The sequence below is a fragment of the Melospiza georgiana genome, chromosome 5, assembly GCF_028018845.1.
Source record: "Melospiza georgiana isolate bMelGeo1 chromosome 5, bMelGeo1.pri, whole genome shotgun sequence".
NCBI lineage: Eukaryota > Metazoa > Chordata > Aves > Passeriformes > Passerellidae > Melospiza > Melospiza georgiana.
In genome coordinates this window covers 31800353-31822166 of record NC_080434.1, presented here as the reverse complement: position 1 = coordinate 31822166, position 21814 = coordinate 31800353, and the positions used below count along the sequence as shown (strand labels likewise).

At 46.6% G+C, this 21814-nt stretch overlaps 1 protein-coding gene and 2 long non-coding RNA genes across 4 annotated transcripts in view; 2 read left to right on the top strand and 1 right to left on the bottom strand.

The window, feature by feature from the left end:
- Nucleotides 1-21614, bottom strand: part of ANTXR2 (ANTXR cell adhesion molecule 2) — a 76178-nt gene extending 54564 nt beyond the window's left edge. Inside the window, exons 1-7 of one of the 2 annotated variants that reach the window (XM_058024798.1) lie at nt 21533-21614; nt 20950-21021; nt 19051-19122; nt 13312-13393; nt 12343-12450; nt 12180-12248; nt 11264-11344 (exon numbers count right to left, since the gene is read on the bottom strand). In XM_058024798.1, coding sequence (XP_057880781.1) covers nt 11264-11344; nt 12180-12248; nt 12343-12450; nt 13312-13393; nt 19051-19122; nt 20950-21021; nt 21533-21552 — 504 coding nt within the window. In that variant the 5' untranslated portion in view covers nt 21553-21614. Of the gene's footprint in view, nt 1-11263; nt 11345-12179; nt 12249-12342; nt 12451-13311; nt 13394-19050; nt 19123-20949; nt 21022-21246; nt 21370-21532 lie in introns of those variants that run through there. The other variant, XM_058024799.1, reaches the window with a different exon arrangement.
- Nucleotides 7109-10425, top strand: LOC131083831 (uncharacterized). The gene is made up of 3 exons (XR_009114484.1): nt 7109-7208; nt 8137-8249; nt 10278-10425. It is a non-coding gene; the product is annotated as an uncharacterized LOC131083831 (long non-coding RNA).
- Nucleotides 10774-13316, top strand: LOC131083829 (uncharacterized). Its single transcript, XR_009114482.1, has 4 exons — nt 10774-10887; nt 10986-11141; nt 11696-12078; nt 13250-13316. It is a non-coding gene; the product is annotated as an uncharacterized LOC131083829 (long non-coding RNA).
- Nucleotides 21615-21814: the final 200 nt, after the last annotated feature.

Here is a 21814-nt window from a genome sequence, read left to right as displayed (position 1 = left end):
TAGCTTAAGCAAGCTGTACTGTTTAGAGACCATCTCTTTGCAAGGTTGGTGGCCTAATTCTACCATTCCCCCCAGACAAATCTTCTATTGGGGTGAAAAAACCTCTGAGACAACTCAAATGTGGCTTTGTAAGTTCGTCAGGTTGTTTGCTATCCTTCAAAAAGCTTCCTGATACTCCACACTTGGGGGGGGGGGGGGGGGGAAGATAATGGTAGAGAAATGTGCCTTGTCCCCAAAAGCCCTTCCCCTCAAGGACTGAGTGAGCTTAAAAAGCAGACATCAAAGCTTGTCAAGGACTAAGTGGATTCAGGTGGAGCCCATCAGAAGCTCATAGATTCGGCTCTTTGCTTAACCTCTGCTGACTCTCTGGGTTCTCCTTAACACTCCCCCTAAGCAACACTGAAACACTGCTCAGAACTGAGTTTCCTCAGAGTTAAACAGAAGCCATCACACGCTCTCCAGGGTCCAAGCCCACCAGCTGTCCTGAGCACCAGCCCTGGGTAGGGTTTGGCTGACAAGGATTCTGCCCCCACCATGGGAAACTGAGGATATTTTCAATTGCCACATGTGCTTTCATGTGTGGGGGAAATGAACGTATTTGCACATCTTAGGAGAAGGTACAGAAACTTAACACCCTTCATTGTTCCCACTCTTTTCTACCTGTTTCAATCTTTTTTCCCTTTCCACGCAAGCTATTCCTTCCAGCCAGCACAGTGCACTCCAGCACTCCAATAGAAAGGTTTTTTCCCTTGGGGAGAAATCATGTGATGGTATTTTACCCATTTTCCTTATGATCCATGTGCATTATTTAACATGCCTTCACACCCCTGTCCTTTAGAATTTAAAACTAACTTTAAACTATCCTGATGTGGAAATCTGGGCTGCAAAGTCAGCAAGACCAAAAAAACTCCACAAAAATCTATACAATGCTCCCTCTTTTCCAGTTCAGGATAATCCAAGACACTGCAAATTCATTATTTAGAAACCTACTGCCCACAAGAAAAGTTGAAATAATAACTTAATAAGGCCATCCTGGGATAGGATAGTTAAGCACTCTGCTGACATAAATTCAAATAAGACAAATTGCCTTATTTTAACAGCATGCAAGGAGAGATTCTGAGAATTGATGTCATCCACTTTGTCTCCAGAGGTCCTCACCAAATATAGGACTCTGCTCCCAGGCTCACAAAGGCTTTTCTCTCATTCCCTGCCCTCCCCCTCCTCCCAGGGCTGGCTTTACCAGAGAGAACCAATTTTCCACAACCCCAAGTGTAAAACAGAGTAGAAACCTGTCAGCGTTTGTCCTGCTGTCCTGCAGCTTCAGCAGTGGAGAGCTGTGCTAAGACTAGAGGGTGTTCATTGCCTCCTGAGGCGACCTGTGCAGTGTGGGAATGGTGCCAGCTGCAAGCCGAGTCTATCAGGTGAAGTGGCCACAGCTGTGACTCGTTAACAAAGGTGTGGCTGCTGGGACAGGAGAAGGCACCGCAGTTCTGTTCTTGGGCAGGCAGTCTCTTGGACTGTACAAAAATGAGACATGGAATCCATGCCCCAAACAGCCTCTTGTCCAACAGCAACACAACAGACTGCTGAGGAAATGATTCTCTAGCTTCTCCATGTTGAGGACTTGTTACATTGCTGCCACACTGCAGCAGCAGCAACCAAGGATCTTATGTTTTAAACCCTGGTGTTTTTTAGGGCCAGTTCTTAGAGCAGCCAGCACCAGAACCAGTGGCACAAATGCAGCTTGTGCTCCACACTGACTCTGATGGATGCATGCAGGGCAGCCTCCCACCCACTCCTTCAGTAAAATCCCTTCTTACAGCTCCTGAGTGGTCTCTGTGCAGTTCCTATGGCATCTCTCAGAAAAGCAAGTTGATCATTTCAGAACACTTCTGAGAGCACAAGCTACCAGAAGAGAGGCACCCAAGATACCTGGGGACACTCTCAAGCCAACTCACCCTCGATGCAAGCTCGCTGGCATGCCTTGGGCCCTACCTGCCCAAACAAGCTTTTCTTTGCTGAAAGGGTTGCCTGTCAATCAGCTGCTGGGCTGCCCAGCTCCTCTGGGAACACCGTGGCCATCCCAACTGTGGCTGTGGAGCTTTAAACCACCTGTCTCCAGGCTATTTCAGTGGCTTACAAGTAAGCATACATGTCAATCTTCCTAAAACAGTTGTAGGCAGTTCATTTATCAGGTCCACTTACCATTACCAAAAGCTTTACCAGCTCTTCCATGTGACCCCATTTTCACCTAATGCATTTTTCCCAGACTTTCCTGATTGTTAAGGAATACTTAAAATCCACATCTGTCCTCATGGCTTTCTATGTGCTTCTCACTAGAAGGTGTCTGAAGGCTCACAGAAACTTCAGTGCACCATTTCTGAAGCAGTATTTTTGCTATTTCTGTCATTACTAACACATTTCCTCCCACCACAGCTGTTGGAAAAACTCTGCCTGTTTCTGACCTGCAGGTGTCTGCATTGACCACACACCGGGGTGTTGTCAGCCCCCAGCTGCAGCAACGCCCCACACCCAAATTCTGACATCAGCACTGAAAGGGCAGATGTCCTTGCAGCACACTGCACAAAGGCAGCCAACTAACAGGCTGACACCAAGCTCTCCACTGCTCACGGTCCTTGTAAACTCCACCTCTGTTTATCAATTCTGCCTTGCCAGAGATCTTTCCCCTACTTTATGCAACATTTCTTCTTGTGGAAAATGTGCTTTCTGGACCTTCCAAGACCTCTTTAGCCTGTCATAGACCAGGCGTGGCTCTGCCTGGACTCTCTTCTCACCCTCACTGCTGCCTCTTACAAGTTCTCAGTGTTTAACAGCAAAGCAGGATGGCTCCTGCAGCTTTTCAAGTATTTAGCCTGCCATTCCCTCAGCACATGCTGTGGAACAGAGCTGTACCAGGCAGCACAGCGTTACACAAACAACTTTCCCTTCCAGAACACTAATGAAGGTTGTGTTCCATGGAATAGTGAGAACAATGCACTAGTAACAAGCCATGAGCAGCCCAACCATACAGAGACAATTAACAAAATACGCTAAGCGTCAATTTGTCTTGCAACCTTGCTCGGTTTCGTTTAGCCCTGTATGCAGTTCAAAAGTTTTTGGCAGCAGGCAGCACCATAAATCATAACTTGCATGGCATCTGTTCCTGCCCAGAACTGTAAACTGCATTCAGGGTTTGGGTAGTCATCATCACAGCTGGATTCTTCACTGAACCACTGTAATGGTTCCAAGTCTTGAAAATGCTCTCTGGCTCTGTAAAGCATTTGTTTCCTGGGACAGAGGTCAGAATAACCAGGAACTGCTAGAAGGAGACAGCTGCTGACATGTTCTGGTCAGACCTGGCATGCTAACAACTCTGAATAAATTAGGATTTCTAGGGCCACCAGTGGCCTTTCCTCCCTGTGGATCCATTCAAATTTGCACCTCTGTTTACATCAGTGCTCACCGTAAGCTGACCACAAATCAGGCTGCTGTGATTTTTGAAAAAAGGCAGCCTGAGTCTCTGAACCAAGTGTATGTCCCATAACAGAGCAAATGCATCCTACTTGCTAGTTCCAGAACCTGTTTTTAAAGAAGAGAAAATGTTCACCTTTACAAGCTCATCTTTGTTCTACTGCTGTATGGCAAGGCTTGTGCAAAACCCCTGAGAGCACAACAGGATGGCTTCCACACTTTGTGTGTGCACAGATATCATCCCTGCAGCTTTATCCCCTGGTGGGCACATGAAGGCATCCTGGAGTGCAGTCCATGGACACACTGCCAGCCAGAGATGGCAGCACAGCCCTGAAAGCACCCTTGCACAGCAGCCTCAGCTACTACTGCCTGCAGCTCTTTCCTGTGGAGATTCCTTTTCTTTCCTCTCTCCCTCCCAAACGTGGGGTCTGTAATTTTCTCTAGGGATGCTACAAGCAGAACAGCTGGTGAACAAAATTGTAAGCTCAAGGAAAACAGAGCTAGAAACGAAACACTGTTGATGGTGTGACAGCCCATTAGGATGTGCTTCCTCTTATACTCTGCCAAGCTCCTCCCTCAGGTAACCACAAAACCAGCCTCAAGAGCTGCATCTCTCATCAGGATACATATTTCAAGACACAGTGGTAAGCGTGCATCTCATGTACTTGTCACTGCAACACATGGATTGTCAGTGTCATAAAGTTATGGCAAGTGGGGGGCAGTAATGGAAGGTGATGTCTGAGAGGGCCCTGATAACATAAAGAGTGTTTAAATCTGTGTTGAGCATTCCATGCCTCAGCTGGATCTGTGCATGCAGGCCAAGCCTCAACGACTGCCAGCTGTGGGCCTTTTCTTGGTGAGGAATTGCCTGCACCATTGGGCTCCCAGTTTAGCTGCTCAGAAATGCCACTGGGTGTGGGCGCAGCTATTTAAATGGTAGGGAACAGCAGGGCTCCTGCCTACACAGGTGGAGCAGGGCATGCTGATGGGGTCCAGAAGCCCAGATCAGAGCGGGGGAAGGCTGTCCCAGCCTATAGAACACTGCTCCTGAGCGAGGCCATTCTCTGGTGAGTCAATGCCTTCTGGAGCCCCATCCCAGCTTGGGGCTGTGAAGCTCCTCAGAGCAATGGATGGTGAGCTCACCCGGGTGCTTGGTTCAGTTCCTACAACTATTCTGCTTCGTTCCTTCCAATTGGCTGCAGCAGGACTCGGCTTACCCCATGTTTCCATGTATGTTTGTTTTTCTATGAGTCACTTAGAAGTATTACTGGCAGCTTGCTTCTTTTTTTTTTCTTTTTAATTCAAACCTTTTTTTTTCCACTACCACTAAGACAGTAAAAAGGAAAGAGAAGTAAAGCAGGAGGTGTATAATTGGTTTGCTGGACTCACTGGTTTTGTTCTAGAGAATGAAATGCTGACTGTGCATTGGGCAGGATTTTTTGTACTGAATTCAGTGACTCTTATGGCATGTAAAGTCAACGTGTGTGAAATGAGGGTGATGAAGAATATAAGGCGTATGTAGGCTGGCATTGTTACAGATTTCTCATTCATGAGCTGTTGCTTTTTTTATGGAAATAGGACTTGTGCCCCCCTCCCCCCCCGCAGTGTGGCAGAATTAGGTTTTTAAAAAGAAAAGATCTAGAGTAGGTTACAAGAGGAAATAAATTTAAGTAGAGCTCTTGATTTCTGTGATTACACTGAAGAAACCTTTATCAGACTTTTTAAGTGAGAAGCACCTTTGCAGCCCACCTTAGGCTCTGGACAGACCAGCCTGTCCATATAGCAATTAATGTTTGAACTCCCTGAAACTAACTGTTTCCAAAGTGCAGCCTTTCACTCTTTCTAGCATTGGTTTCACATCACATGTCTCTGCTGTGTTCAAGCAAGCTCTGTCATTTATCTCCCCAGTACTGATCTGTGCAGAAAGGCACGAGGCAGCAGGACCACCCCACACTAGAGGGAAGGCAATCAATTCAGGGTGACTTGGAATGAAACACATGCTTTTCAAGGAAACACCATTTTGGTGCTTCTCTCCCACAAAGTGAGAGCAGGAACTGCAGCAGTTAATATCGCATGGCTCCTTCCTCTCTCTGCTGCCAAACATCTGTGCCTGTGACTACACCTCGCTGCCAAGCCCAGCCTGCTCCCTGACACAGCTTGGCAGTGCCATGGACAAAGAGTGAGGGGAAGGGGAAGGCTGCTACCCTGTCCCCTATCTAAGTGAAAAAAATCCCTGAGACATATGGTCTTGCATAAAATCACCACCCGAGAGAAGCCTGGCGCGGCGTTAGGTTAGTGAGAATATTCTAATTACACCAAGGCTGAGCAGCACCTCATTGGCAGCCACCGAGGAAAGCAAATGGAGATGACAAAACTGCGGGTCATGAGATGAGTATTTTAACAGCACCGGAACCTTTACCCCCAAATTGCTAAAAACAACCCTAAAACCATTACTTATCAAGTAATGTAACTAGGAATCAAGACAAACTGTTACTTTCCATAACAGGGAAAAAAGTTGTTTGGGCTATTTTTTTTTTTTCTTATTAGTAAGAAAAATCTGGCTCAAAGAAACTTCTCACTAAGGAGTGACTGGATTTCACTTGGACCTGTGGCTGCTTCCTTTGGAGCCAGTTGTGCAGCATCCCTTATGTAAGAGAGCTGCCAGGCGTGCAGGGCTGGCTGACAAATCCCATCCCAATCACAGGGCACAGGCACGCTCACTCTAACCAGAGTCGTGTCAGTGCTGGTGCGGGCTTATCAAGCTCACTGTGCTCCAGGAGAACATTATATGGTTTGTAATATGTCAGAGAATGTCAAACTGAGGGCTGCACGGCAGTGAAGGGTAGAGCAGAAAGCATTCTATTCCAGGCCATTGATTCCTTTTAACAACTACATGCAGTAATTCCCAAAACTATCTCCTCAGTCTCAGTGACATGGAAAACATAGCGCAGCGTTAGTTCTGAACCTTGCACCCAGTGCAGCTTGAAGATTAGACCGTCCAAGGGGATTAAATAAGATGACTGATTTAATCAGAATAATTCTTTTAATGATAACTTGCTGCATTTCTCCTCCCCCCACCTCCTTAAAGGTCTAATAGTTTGCTTCCTGGATTCCCAGTGCATAAACCGAGCATATTTTCTTCCTACAGGAAATGATCCAATTAAGTTGATGGATAATTGATAATGAACAGTTTAAGCTGATTTTGGCCTTGAAAAATCTTAACGGCGTCCAGTCAGCTGGCTGACCCCCCTTCATCCACGGTGGAGGGACAGCACTTGGGGAAAGGGAGGGAGCAGGCTGAGCACGCTGCCCAAGGAAGTGCAGGGAGGCAGCATAGCTCGAGGGGCTGCACAGCAGCAGGGACTACTTGAACATCATGTAATCAGGTAGTCCCTGATTGCTGCTCAGTACCCGAGCTGCAGCCTGGACCCTGGGTTTGGGCAGCAGAGCTTGGTAAGCAGCCAGGTTAGAGACATGGAACCAGTGTTCTCCAGTGTCTGATCCTGGAGCACCACTGAGGCAGTGGGAAGTTTCCCACCTTCCCTAAACACAAATTCTGTTGCCTTACAGCAGGTACCAGTGGGAGATGCTGTTGGACTCCTGGGAGTTCGGTAATTCACCCTCCCCCAGTGCCAAAGCCAGGTCAGCCTGAGGAAGTGCTGCTGACAGCACAGCTGGAAAAGAAGGCGTCAGATTCATGGAGAGAGGCTGGAGCATATCTTTGGGAAGCCAGTGCAGTAAGTTTTATCAACATAAAGGCTAAAATTGTTCCTCACATGAATGCCTCTTGCCTACCTCAACAAAACTGGCTCCCTCTCACGAGCCTTTGGTTTTGTCCCTGCCTGGGCAGAGCTGAGCGCGCCGCTGCCACGCACGGTTTGTGCAGCAGCTCCCCGCGGGCCCCACCGTGCTGGCTGTCACCGAGCCGTGTAACTCCAACACTGCCATGCACAGCCAGTGACACAGGAACCATCCAGCTGACATGGACACCCCCAGGATATTCCATAGATACCCTTCACTGGTGTCCAAAGGGACTGGAATGCCAGAGGGATTTTGCTGACTGCTCTTTGCAACAGGAGCAGACTTCTCGCCATCACCCACAGAGTTTAACTGGAGAGAATTTATACGTTTATGGCAAACAATTTACTTTTTTATAGCACTCCCCACTTACACCCCTTTAGCCAGAGTCTGACACTGGGTGAATCTAGTTTTCTTTAAGGACCTTGTGTGCATTTAATCCTTTGTTTGGCCTCACTGGTCCCGGATGCACTCCTTGGGTGGGTCTAAGTCACTCCATGTCAGCCTGGGAGCTCAGCTTGTACCCTGTAAAACCCTGAGGTGTCCTCTCCCCTGGTCACCCCTTCACCAGGAGGCAGATCCTCGAGTATCCCAATTTGCAATTTTTCCTGGACAAACTGACAGCTTTATGCTGAGGCATAGGGCTTTTTCCCAAGAGGCTCAGCCAACTTGGAGAGAATTTTGCTTCAATTGACAATGCAACTACCCAATTCACATGACTTGATCTATTTTTTTTTTTTTTTTGTCCATTATGTTTAACAGTGAGTTTCCCATGTAAAATTAACAAAAAAAAAAAAAACCTCTGAGCACCTGTAAAATGAACAAGCAGAAGAAGAGATTACCAATTCTATTTCTAATCCTTTCCAGGTAGAATTTTTAAGAAATTTTGGAACACTGTAGATAAAACAACTCTAGGCTGACCCTATTTTGACCTACTTCCTCTAAAGTTCTGCATGTATCAGTTCCTGTAGTCTTATCTGGTAAGTTTTTGTGGTGTTTCCTAAGAACAAAATATATTTTAATTTCCTGTATTAAGTGCTGTCAACTTACTTCAGTATAAAAATGTGTTTGTCTACTTAGAGCTGTCATACACTGATAATGTTACTTAAGTGAGTTCCCTTAACGTAACTTTTCAAGGTACCAGCCTTGTCCAATTCTGCCTGCAGAGACAACCAGACAACTTTCACTCACAAATCAGCAGAACTTGAGTTTAATTAAGGGTTTCATTTCCTTATCTAGTACTGATCTGCTGCATGGTGACAGAAGCTGTGCCCTCCCAAAGCCTTCACCCTGTCCTAGCTCGTTGACTAGGCTACACTCTGTGTAACAATCAGCCAAACCCCATCAGTGACTGTTCCTCAGAGTGCAGTAAGTTGCCTTCAGCGTTTTGCTTTTAAGCTCTAGAGTTTTGCTCAGATTTATTCACACTGACAATGCTGTTTAGTTATGACCTTGTAAGCTAGGTATGAGCAAAGCTGGCAGAGCAGGGAACTTTGCAAAGCAGCCCCCTCTTCACAGGTCTGCACAGACTTTTAGGAGTGGATGTCAGTAGTGTAGTTGGATGTAGTTAGTAGTGTAGTAGTGGATATTATTAGCAGAAACAATGGCATGGAGGTGTGTCAACCCTTCTCACTTCCCTAGGATTTTATCAGAACTAATGTCGAAACATGACACAAGCTCTCTGGCAGCTAAGCTGAGGTTAGTCTAAATGTTCATCTCAACTGTCCTGAATGTTAATCCCTGGTCATGACTAAACAGACACTGCGTAAATGTCCAGAGAAAATAAATTGGAGTAGTTGCCTATGCTGAAAGCATAAGAAGGAGGTATGACAGTCTGTGCTAGAACTCATAACTTTTTTTTTTTTTAACACTAAAAAACATAGAATAAGTGCTCAGCTCTCCTGGGATACAGTGCAAAAGTAACAGGATAGCAGCCAAATTGTCTCATACTTGGAGAGATCAATGTAGTTGAGGCTCCTGCATCCCCTCCTCAGCAATTCTGGGCTGTAGTTTTGCTCAGGGGTTTTAATTGCTGGGTTGCTACCACTTCTGAAGACAATGTTTTTTCTGAACAGAAATTGTTCAGCAACATTCACAGAGGGTTTCACAACTGCACCTTTGACTCTGTACTTTGAGCAATACTGCTGCATGTTTGTGACCTATCTCCTTTTCATCTGGTTCACAATTAGCTTTCCCCTTTAGATCAGTGTCTCTGAGTCTGTATTCTCTAGCTAACTTGAAAACTGAAATGAATTTATAACACTGACTAAAAAGGAAAACTCTGACTATTTCATGTTCAGTTAGATCTACTTATCAGTGCTATAATGTTATGAGAATGAATTGCCACAATCACTCCACACCCCTGCAAAGAAAAGTATTAAATACAACATACCAAATATCCTATTAATACTGCCACTACACATGCACTACAAAAAAAGCCCACACACACACACAAGATCCAAACCAACCAGAAACCCGACTGTGGATGCTTCCATCCGTGCTCTGTGGGAAAAGCCGAGTGTTGACATGTCTGGTGGCCGGGCTGTAAATAAAGCCTGAGCCAACTCAGGAGCTCAGTCTGCAGAAGCAGACCGTGCATGTAAGCTGTTGAACAGTGTGCATCAGTTTGCTTTTCCTGTCACTGCTGCTACCTTGAAACAGTATGCTGCCATTCTGTATGTTTGGTCCTGTTCTACAGCTGAGATATGCCCAAATCTGGGATTTTTACAGCCGGGCTTTTTCTAAGTATCAGAAGCAGCTGGACTGAGGCTTGTGCAAACACCATCAGGCATATCTTACCAGAAAAGCCTCCCTCCCTGCTGATACAGAAGTGAAGGTGCTTTAAAGTTCTGGGAGGTTTGGATGCAGCAGGCTGGCACTGCTGCTAGCCAGAGATTGCCCAAAACCACCTTGGGTAATGGGACACTATACAGCTTACGTTAACCTGCCATGTGTGCGAAATTTTCAATACTAGAGGGAATACCACATGGGCTGCCCTGTCTTTTCAGGAGAACAACTGTCAATGCATCCAAAGATAGATTAATTTTCTTTAGAAAGTTCAAGGAAGATTCTGGAACTACGTTTAAGTAACAAGGTAAATAAGTTGCTGCATTACAGCATTCACAAAAACCACACTGCTCAAAGGAAGCGATAAATTCGTGACTGTGTAGTATCCTGTATGTAAGTAGTTTCCTCTTGTTATTTAAAAAAAGAAAAGGAAAGGGAAATGAATGACAGTGGGCTCTCTCAGAAAAAGGATTTAATTATTGCTTTTGACTTCTGCCAGTAAGCCTGTTTGCACTGCCTGTTTGTGCTGCCTACATGCAGCAGCAGCACTGTTAACCCTGCATAAAAGATACAGCCTTCAGTCTAAAATGAGACAAATAAATTTTGTGTTCACAACCACAGGTGTCTTAACACACAGTCGAAACACTGTCAAACCACTGATCACAACCAAAATGTTTCTCTTTGATCCCTTCCTGCAAACCATGGTAATCAGCTGAATGGCCTCATCTCACCAACAGGAGTTTCTCATGCCATGCTGAAAACTGGAACTGAGTCTTACCACTTATTGGGATAACAAGGGGTTAAACTCATGGATTTAAAATGCTTCTGTCTGTAAGTAAAGGTTAATTCCTAAATTGCACTTATTCCCCAGATTTTAAGCAGTTGTTTGTTCTCAAGTCTCCCAGAGTAACAGTCTCCATTTTTTCCAGACTAAACCCAAAGCAGTCATTTATCAGAGCATCCCCCGAACTTCGCACATGAACTCCCCTCTCCTTGTGAAGAGTCCTCAAATTCCACATGAGGTGTGAGCATGAATAACTGCAGGAGGCGCAAGCAGTGCTCATTTACAGAACTGCCTCTCTAAGGTAATGAGGAAGGAACTTCATCTACTGCAACTGCTGCTTTAGGAACCAGTTCTGCCTGGGAGTGGGACTGGAGAGTATGCTCTAATCTTGAGGAAAGGTAAAACTTATTGCCTGGTACTCACAGAATTGATTATCCCCTTAAGTGCTTGGAATCCTCCAGTGACAGGGAAGACTTGCTCTTTCACGTCAGCAATTCTTTCCAGCTTTGGAGAGAAAATGCATGCAAATACATGAATCATCTGGCAAACTAAATTCCTCACAGTGCTTTACACCCTTAAAATTTAAATGGATATCTAAAAGCAACCCTCATCAATTCTGAGAAGAGAGGGAAAGTTTAGAGCTCTCTCACAGCTAAGAGTTTTCTGAACTGTAGGACTTAGCACAGCTGACTGCAGCTAACAAAATGCTGGCTAGTCATTGTGGCAGGCATCACACTGAAGAAGCTTTTCAGGGCCTGCATCTTGGCAGTGATTTTGTACCTTTGTCCAGAATTACCTCCCCTGTTTGCTCTGCTTATTATTTCACTAAAAACCCTTTCACTGCATCTTCTGCAGGAAGGAGCCTTTCGTTTACCTCTCCTTGAAGCCACTTTGACCGAACAGGAGTAGCTACAGTGTTCACTGGGACACAGCAACTCTGGAACAGCTTTCCAGTGAAGGACATGAATCCCACCTTCTTTTCCTTATCCCAAGACTGTTACATATACACTGCTTGAATCTTGTCTAGAGCTCCTCTGTTCATGTGATCAGTACCCTGACCTGGTTGCCATTCCAGTGAGAGGGGCTTGCCTGCACCCTCTTGTTGGCAGCTCCCAGCTAACAAGGGTATTTCCAACGGGTCCCCTTGGCAGTGAGCACGACACCCACACATTCTATTTACGTCTACGTACACATCCGAGTGTGTTTCCTGAGCCAGAGAAGACATTACGCTGCCTAATGTAAGTAAAATTAAATTTCTGTACTACTTAACATTAACTCTGTAAAACTCTGGGTTGAGGTACTGCCTAGGACTCTATAATAGTTAGGGTCTTATTCTTACCTGTTCCTGTTCAAAATCCAGGACACCGACACAGTAAACTCTTGCTCCCAGCTCTCTGGATTTCCTTGCCTGTAGCATCATAGAACAGAGCAATAAGCATTTTTTTATTCAACAAGGCAGCACCCAAACTCTGCAGAGCATGACATTTCTAGCTCATGCTCACCTCCTTCTCTGCATACAGGGGAATCTGTCCATCCAGCTTGCCATCAGTCAGCGCAATGATGATACTAGAGAACCTTGAGGCTCCTTGCTTCGCAATTTGCTCATTGGCCTGAAAACAACAAAATTAATTATTCACCTTAAAATTACATCCAAACTTTTAACCATGATGCATCTTCTAAGCATCTAATGCAACATCTCTCTCATGACAATCCTCTGCCTTCCTTGAACTCACTAACAGCAGGGAAACCCCTCATTGGTCCTTTCCAGCCACCATTGAGCCCATCTCCAAAGCACTGGGGTCACTGACCCATCAACGCTTGCCAACACGCATTTCTTCCAGGACAGATCTCTTCAAATCCACTGCCAGGATTTCGTTTGCTACCCCCCAGATTTCAAACACAGTCAGTAGGTTCCAAGATATTAAAATTATTTTTTTTTAATAGCAACAAAATTCCCTTGGCCCAGCTTTTCATTGCACAGATCCTGGTTACAAACATGGTTCTACAGTCACAGGGGAAGAACTGACTTGTCTGTAACAGTCAAAGCTTAGATGCTCACTTTCAGGACCAGGGCTTTCATCAAAACTGCATTATTTGACCAAAGAAGAATATAAGTGGCTGGGAACTCTAATTAAGACAGCCCAAAATGAGGAGCATTTGTCTCTGGGTTGCTGCTGCATGTGGCTGTTTACAGTGTCACTGGGATGCTGGCTGAGCTCTGAGATCCACCCCACAGACCCCTGCTCCCTAAGAAGTAGAGAGGGAAATTCCACACAGCAGATTGCTGTGATGGCTAGTCATCCTCTGCATGGGGTTTGCAGAGTGTCTGGGGAACCCTGGGACCACTCAGGCAACCAGACAGATTTGAGCATAACAGACTGATAAAACATAAATCTATTTATGTTACAGGTTGTTACCCAAAGAGTGAGAACAGAGGATGTGTTGATTGCAAGAAGATGAGTAAAACCTACCTGCTTTAGTCCTTCATGTATGTATGTCTCACCTGCTGGTGTCACCTCCTCCAGATCCTTTAGACCTTTCTTGATTTTCTCTCTGCGAACGAAAAAAAGGTAAGAGCCTGCTTGTGTGACCTGAAGTGTGAAAAGGGTGTCATTTATCAATTGAAAAAAGGTATTTGTCTTCAAGGAGAATTGAAATGAAAAGCTGTAAATTAGAGCCTTTAGCTAGGATCCCACGTGGAGGCAGACTGTGTTTATGATAGAAGTGGTGCTGTGGGAACAGGCATTTCAGACCTATCTAACACAATATGCTTCAGTGAGTCAAAAAGCTGGAATCAAGGAAAATGTCCAGGTGGAGCAGATATTGCAAAGAGGTGGCAAAGCCTCAGCATTACATAGCCCAGTGGAAATTCTGTTGCATTAGGTCTATTTTGCTACTTTAAACCAACTTTGCTTCTAATCACACTGCAGTCAAAGAAGAAATCCCCTAAAACAGCGGTTCTATTTCAGCAGAAATCTTCCAGACTGATATGTACGAATTTATCACATAGAACTGAACTTCAATAATTAAAGCCTTTGCCCTGAAGAAAATATCAATAGGCAAACACAGCATTTGCAAGATACTTTTTGTTCCCATGGGAAAAGAGCAAGATTGAGGACAGATTTAAATTTTGACTGTTACAACCTTTTCATGTGGCCTTTCATAAGACATCCCACACAGGTTCACAGCTCACTTAGATTTAACAGGAGAATGCATCTGCACCATGATTTTTCATGAGCAGTACAGCAGATCCACCTGCAAGATGCTCACTAACTATGGGGCTGAAAGGGGAGAAGTTGACAGACTGCACCACAGGAATTATTTCCAGTGAAATCAGCTCAACTGGCAGGAACAAAGGCAGAGAGACTACTGAAAGAATCAAATCCAGAGGGTCTTCATTCTTCTGCAAACACAGTTTCAGCCAAGTCCATGAAAAGTCATGCTAGGGAAGGATGAGCAAAAACTAAGAAGGGGCAAAATTTGGGCCAGAATATATAGAACACTGTGACAAATCTAGGTGAGAAAGAGGAACCCAGCAGGGGTGAGGAGATGGAGGGAAAATACATTGCGGGATGCGTGAAAGCTTTCCTTAGGCCAGACCAAATGAGAAAGAATGCATATGCCACACTGCCTGAATGCCACCCACTCGTCATTTGTTCCACGGATGGGCTTCCTCTATGTTTAGCAGCTCTGTTCCAAAGTACAATCCATAGCTGGAATAAGCTCCCCGTCACAGGATCCACTGATACGATCACAGAGGGGAGGGAGTAGAAGAGATATGTGGCATGGAATGTATGGAAGGGAACAAGTTATGTAAGATAATACAATCTGTTTGATCCAAATATTTTACATTCAGCATCTATAGAAACAACTTGCAAGTGATTATGTACGAACGCAGATTATAAACCACAGAGTTGGTGCTTGCCAGAAATGAGTGGCAGCACATCACAGGCGTTAGTGCTCTGCTGCCAAGAAACAAGCAGCAACTCAAGTCCCAGTTTTCTGAAACAGATTTCATTTTGCAAAAATAGCTTTCGTACAATCAGTTCAGTTTTATTTATCTGCAATGTCTTGTGACCCGGTCGCGCAGCAATCTCTGGTGCTGCCAGGCCTCTGCCTACAGGGGGTTCCAGGAAAATCTTTGGCAGCATGAGCTCTTTTAGCTGTGTTTAATCAGGCACCATCTCTTGCCCTCAGGGCACAGCTGCACTAGACAGACCCAGCCAGATGTCAGCTAGCTCCCGGCTTTCTCCAAGCTGGTCAAGTGCAAGCGGGTCCTGGTCTGCATGTCCGAATGCCAGTGTGGATGCAGGATTTGGGGCCCCAGCACCAACAGGAGAGGTAGGCTCCATCACTCTAAACCCCACCCCTGGCTGGTTTGAAGGCCAGGCACGGGGGCTCATGCCTGCCTGCACTGTCCTGACAATGAATGGGACTCAGCAGTCAACCAGCCGCAGCAGCCAGGACCCCCGTTCCTGCTCCTCAGTGCTCTCACCACTTCCCTTTCTCTAGTTTCTGTAAGGCTGCTTGGTGGCCACGGAAGTCCCCAGGGAAGTTCTGGTTGTATAACTCATCTGTACCATGACAGCAGAGCCCTCAGCCTGGGTGCCTGGACATCCCACGGCACAGCTCAGGAACACTAACAAAGGCTAAGGGCCACTGGCTTTGTGGTGCAAGTCAGAAAAGGAACGGAGGTGGAAGAGGCAAAACAGAGCCAGCAACTTGCAGCCTGTCTGTGTTTGGGCTGAATAAGTACAAATTTAATATCTTTTTACCCACTCAGCATATGCGCTGCAGCCCATTTCTGTGTTTAAGCACAGGCACAACTAATTTTTAATAGCTACCCCGTCTGTTCTCTCTCTAAGCTGTGTAACTGCCTCAGACAGCTCCTCCAGCAGCAGCCAGGCACCACAGCTGCTAATATCCACGCAGATTCCAGAATGGGTGTTCTTAGCTCCTCTGAGTGGAGGACAGCACTCTGTATGTCTCTTCCATGTTGCATTCCACCTATTGAAGTGCTGGAATCTTGAATTATCTCAATGTGATGAGCATATGAGTGCTGGCAGGAGATGGTGGCTCTTACTGAGCATATATTTCTGGTGAGAAATGAGGCTGTGTGCTGCAAGGCAACGGGCTCATCCCTAACAAAGGAGGGCAAACAAAACAGGTACTTGGGGTTTGCTGCTAAGAAGGATGTGCAGTAAACAGGAAAACACACACACGTGTCAGTGAAACCGAGAGGGGAAGTGTTCTTTGACAAAAAGAGGGATGGCTTCATCTCTGATGAGGCAAGCTGTTGTAGTGGTGCAAGAAAACCCTGCATGAGCCTCCCCAGATGTATCATTTGGAAGAGGCTTATGCCTTCTAGGCCTCTTAAATATTACAAAGGGCCGATTCACTTAAAATAATTAGTCTGCTTCAAACCTGAGGCCTCCTGCACAGGCTCCAGATGAAAACCACATCAGTGGCCAGCTCTGCTGTACTTGATACACACACAGCAGAACACTCTCTGCAGATGAGTCTGTTCTGGCAAGCTGCCTTGGACCCACACACAGGGGCAGCTCACATGACCGAGGCCCCAAATGCGTCCATGTCTTACACATCCCTGTGAAACCAGGAGCAGTCAGCTGGACTAGGGACAAGGGATAGTTGGTCATGTAACCAGGTACTCAAGTGTCCTACTTTTTCACCTTCACTAACACCATCTCTGTTTATCTCCAGCAGGAGTTTCACCCAGGCAGAGGCAGCAGGGCTCGTCCTGGCTGCTGGCACCGGTCAGGGCTGCCAAAGCCGGCTCACAGAAACCTGGACTGCTGCTGGCCAGGACAGCTGGCCAAAAGAGAACAAAGGCAACATCGTGCCAGCTGTACGGTATTCCTGAAGGTATCCACTGTCCCAAGCCATGTGCTTCCCGGGAGCCAGCCCTGAAGGTGAGTGCATCAATCTTTGTTTACCACTTCCTGCACAGTTTCCAGCTCAACTTCACAAATGTGTGTGTTTCAAATGGGCTTTAACCAGTGTGAGAAGGCTGTTCCACCTGGGTGCTGCTGTTATTCTATGGATTTATTGTAGCATTGTGTGTACTGTGATTAACAATGAGTTCTCTTTACAGAGTTAGTCACAGCACTGCCCACACTCACAAAATATTAGGGAATTTGGGGGCTTTGGTGCTATGCTGTGGCTTTCTTTGTATCCACAGCTTTATTGTGCAGTAAACCCAGCAAGAATATTGTGCAAATAATCAGAAGCCTAAGGCTTTCCAAACAAAAAATTCTGCCCTACTTTGATCTAACTGCTGGGAAGAAATTGTGGTTTCCTGACATTTGGGAATTAGCAAGAAAGCCAGGGCAAAAACATGCCTGCAAGTCCAAAGTGCACGTAACAAACCAAGGCCATAATATCACATAATAACCCTCACAAACACCCATCCCCAGAACTGTAGTGTGCTTAGTTAGCATCCTCATCTTCTGTTAGGAACAATGGGGGCCAGACAGTCTCAGCATTTTTCCTCTGCTGACTTCTTTAATATCTAAAAAGACAGCTGCTCCAACTGTATCTATCTGTCCTTACCTGTGTACATATGGTCACAGTCAGCAGTGTCCTCTTCCCTTCTCCTTATCATTACCCCTGAACAAGAATGGTGGCACTTTGTCTCCCCTGATACACACACAAGAGCTTCGGCCAACCCTGAACGAGAGCCAAGCCCCTCAAGGGAGCCCACTGGATCTGCAGAGGTTCTTCCTGTGATTTACACAAGAAAAGCACAATTCTGTCCCTGGCTCCAAGCGTGCCGGCAATGAAAAAGACGCTTGTGTCCTGGTGGCGGGCTTCCAGCACCCTGCCCAGCATTTCAAGTGGTCTGTGTGCTATCAGTGCTGCCTCTCAGGCCTGATAAGAAACAGGCCACTGACAGCCCACTGAAATGGAGAGAAAGGACCTCATTGACTTCAGCAGGCCTCAGAACAGGCTCAAGTGTCCTCTCCTGACCCCTCTCCAGCCATCTGGAAAAATGACTTATAAGCTTCTCTCTGCCCACAGAGCGCAGATCCAATATCCCAGTCCGGATGGGGGGAAGTGGCTGTTTTCATGTCAGGCCACTCTATAAATGCTAAAACAGGAGGGGCTCAGAACTGAGTTTTTGGACATCTCAGATATCAGCTACATTTCTGCCTGTTGCCAGCAGCAGGTCTTTTCAGGAGGTCTCATACTGTTATGTATTGTTTAAAACAAACCCACAGCAGAGCTAACTAACTACACCACACCAACTACAGCTCCCTACTAACAGGAGCAGAAAGGATGGACCACCTTACTTCCACCCTGCCACACGTTTGTGGAGTGATTCCTAAATGGCTTATCCACAAGTTCAAAACCCAGAAGAGTGTGCACGGTGGCAGCTTCTGGACAAAAGGGAGAGAGCAGAGGTCATGTTGGTTTTGAGAAAGCTGAGAGGACACCAAAGGACTCTGACAGCAGTGCCACTGTCCTCTGCCGAGAGCACTCGTTCCACACGACCATCTCCCAGTTTATTTGAGTTCGGTAATAATTTTTACAATATTTTCTTCTCTGCCTGTTTCTCCTCCTTCTGTTTCCCCCCACCCATCCTTAAGATATCCTAGCTGCACATCCTCACTTGCTTTAGAAATCAGAGTGAGCAGCCTTGAATTCCATCCCCTGAAAGTTCAGGCACACCTGTACATCACCACAGTGTCAGGAAGATCTCACACCCTTCAAGTGGCACCAACCCCACTGTCTAAAACAAACCCTGAAGTTCAGATTAGGAAATACAAAACAAAATACCTACCTTATGGGGGAATATGAGAAACATTTTTTTACCATTTTATGCTTCTCCTAGACATGAAAAATCCTGATAACCATTCTATGGAGGCTGCTTTACAAAAGCAAATGGAAGAATCATTCTCACGCTGTGCCAAGTGAGATGCAGAATCACACAGAGATGAAAACATTAGCGCTAATTTTTCTGCAAAGCAGTGGCAGAAGTAGCATCAAGGATTTGTTTCCCATCATTCCTCTCCTTCCTTTTTTATGAGGCTATCCAGGGATATGGCCACAAAATTAAATCAGCTCTGCAGGGTGGCTCCATGACTGGCCAGCACTTAGGGGTATCGGTCGTTGTTGTATTCCTGTGACTGCTGCTCTGATTCAGTAAGGGCAGAGGCAGGAGGGGAGAATTAAGAAAGCAGAGCACTGACCTGTCTCCAGTTAGCGGCATAATGACATGCGCCTGGGTGGAAAACACGATAAACGACAGCCTCATCTTGGGGCTGTGGAAAGAGAAAGAAGGCAAAAACACATTTCAGAGAAACACAGATGCACAGCCTTTCATTCACTTGTTCAGGTCCCATCCACATGAACTTCACCCTCCAGCCTCCTAGGAATGCACTTTTGAACTACAAACCCAAAATGAGAGGAGTTGAAGCATTTTTGCCCATTACTCTCTCCCACATGACGAGTCTCTGCTGATGTGCCCACCCCACACACACCCTTTGGAATCGCCAGGGCCACTGGTATAACACCAAGGCAGGGACACCACTCAGTTCCCTCCTGCTCCCCTGGGTACTGACCAGACACACGTCCCATCTTTGAAACTGACCCTGCCAATTTACCCTTTTCTTTCAGGATGACACAATGCCAATTTCCAACTTCGCTTTTTATGTTTATCAAATCCTCCCAGTGCCCACTGCTTTAGCCCTGAGAAAGCATGCAGGGCCTTCCAGAGTGAGATTGGGCTTGTTCCTACGACCAGAGAGCTGTGAGACTTGAAAACTTCTTCCCTAAAAGCATCCAGGGAAATGTCATGGTAAAAAGCAATGCTGTACAAACTGCTTTTATTGAGGAATTCAATCTCTTTTTTTTTTTCCATTTATTTTTAAGAAGGTCACCTGTCTCTGCACAAGGTTGCAGGGAATCATATCTAATTAGCAGTGGAAAGCACTTAGGAGTTGCCAGATGCTCTGGAGGCCCAAAACAGGAATTTTTCCAAGGTAAGCTGTAGCATCTCTCCTGCATGATTTTACGTTTTATTCATCACAATTTTAATATCTTCACTAACTTGGTAATTTACTGTACATGAGAATCACCATTAATTAATCAGGTTACATTTAGTAAGGACTTAACACTTGAAAAGCTGAATGACCATATGTTTTCAGCCCACTGATGTCACTGATGCAGCTTAAAACTATTGACATCAAGGGAATGTAAGTACTTTTTTTTCTTTCTTTTTTTTTTTTTTTTTTGGTGTAATTCCAGACAAAACAACAAAACTTTTAAAAGTTTCTGTCACCCCCTGGACAGAAGTTTTACATAAGTTTACAGAAGATTTGCTTTTGACAAGATGACAATAAGCTATATTTACTTATAAAAGCCTAACTGAATCATCCTTTTCTTAGCAAGCCAAGATTACAACTGCACTCTGCACTGGGTTTTCCTCAGCAAAACCTACCACACCCCCTCTCCCTTTGTGTGTGGTGAGGGATTCGTTCAGTTTATTCTGGGTTTTGTGGTAAGGTTTTTTAAAGCAAAGCACTGCAATCCTCAGCTATTTGTACAGAGCAGTCAGCCAACTGGGCTTGCCCGACAACACTGCTGACAGTAACAAAGTTGATTATATGTAAGTACAGCAAAGGCACTGTTACATGGGCATGTGCTTCCTCTGCGTTTGAGCTTTAACACTGCTCCCTTCCTTTAGACCTGCACTATATATTAACACATATGTTTACATGTGTTCAAGACTGTTTCTTTATACAGATCTCCAAACACAGAATTTGAGCAGTACTCCATCAGAAACTAGGCACACGGTATATTGAAAATCAAGTTTCAAAAACTTCAAATCACATCTGAGAGTCATTTAAGAAAGTGAGTATTTAAAGGCACATATTGTCACCTTTTTGCTCAGTTCCAAGCACAAGAAAATAAATTAAAAGTTTTCAATGTTTTCCAGCAGTCTGGGTCTTAGAAGCCAAACTTTTAATGTGTTTGAGGAACACATCCCCTGAGCTTGCAAAAACACGGGGACCAGGGGTAGGGGGGTGTTTAACACAGCCCAGAATTACTCCAGCACCACCTCGGCTGTCACAAGCAGCACCACGCACCTCACAAATCTTTCTGTCAGCTGATTTACAAAATCAAATATCTCTCGCCAGTTCGTCGCCACGCTCCCGGACCTACAAGGGAAAACCAGAGCACATCAGCGGCCTGATCCGGGCTGACATTTCGGGAGAAACTGATCACATTCGCGGTGCCAGACATCTCGCTGCTAAGTTCGTCGCCCGGGCCCCGCTCCCCCCTCGCCCTGAGGGCGCTCACGGCCGCCGAAAAAAGCCCGGCCGCCGCGGCGGGGCAGATGCTGCCGCCGCTCGCTTCCCCAACGCCTCTGGCTGCAAACGCACCTCCGCTGGGGGAACTTCCAGGGGGCCCCTCTGACCTCAGAGAGGTCCGGGCAGGATTCCCGAACTTCCCTCACGACGCCGTTCCCGCCGAGCCCCTCACGATGCTCTTCCCGCCGTTTTCCCTCACGGCGCCCCCCCCACCTCGCGCGCGCGGCACCTCACAGCCGCCCCCCCACCCCGCGCGCGGCCCCTCAGCCCCACGCAGCGCCCGAACAAAAGCGGCGGCGCCGCCGCCCCGATGGCGGCGATTCCTCCATCCCCGCCCGCGTCTCGCCTCGCCGCTTACTTGTCCAAGACGAAGTACATATCGAAGGCTCCGTGGCACGACGGCTCGCCCGCAGCCGGCGCGGCGCCGGCGGGCAGCGGCGGCAGCAGCAGCGGCAGCAGCAGCAAGGGCACGGCCCCGGCCATGGAGGCTGCGGGGAGCGCAGGCGGGCGCTGCCGTCCTGCCGCTCGCCGGAGTGGCCGCCCCTCGCCGCCGCCACCGCGGCTCGCCCGGCCCGGCCCGGCCCGGCCCTCCCTCCCCACAGCAGCGGCGGCGGCGGGCGGCTGGGGCGGGGGACAGGGC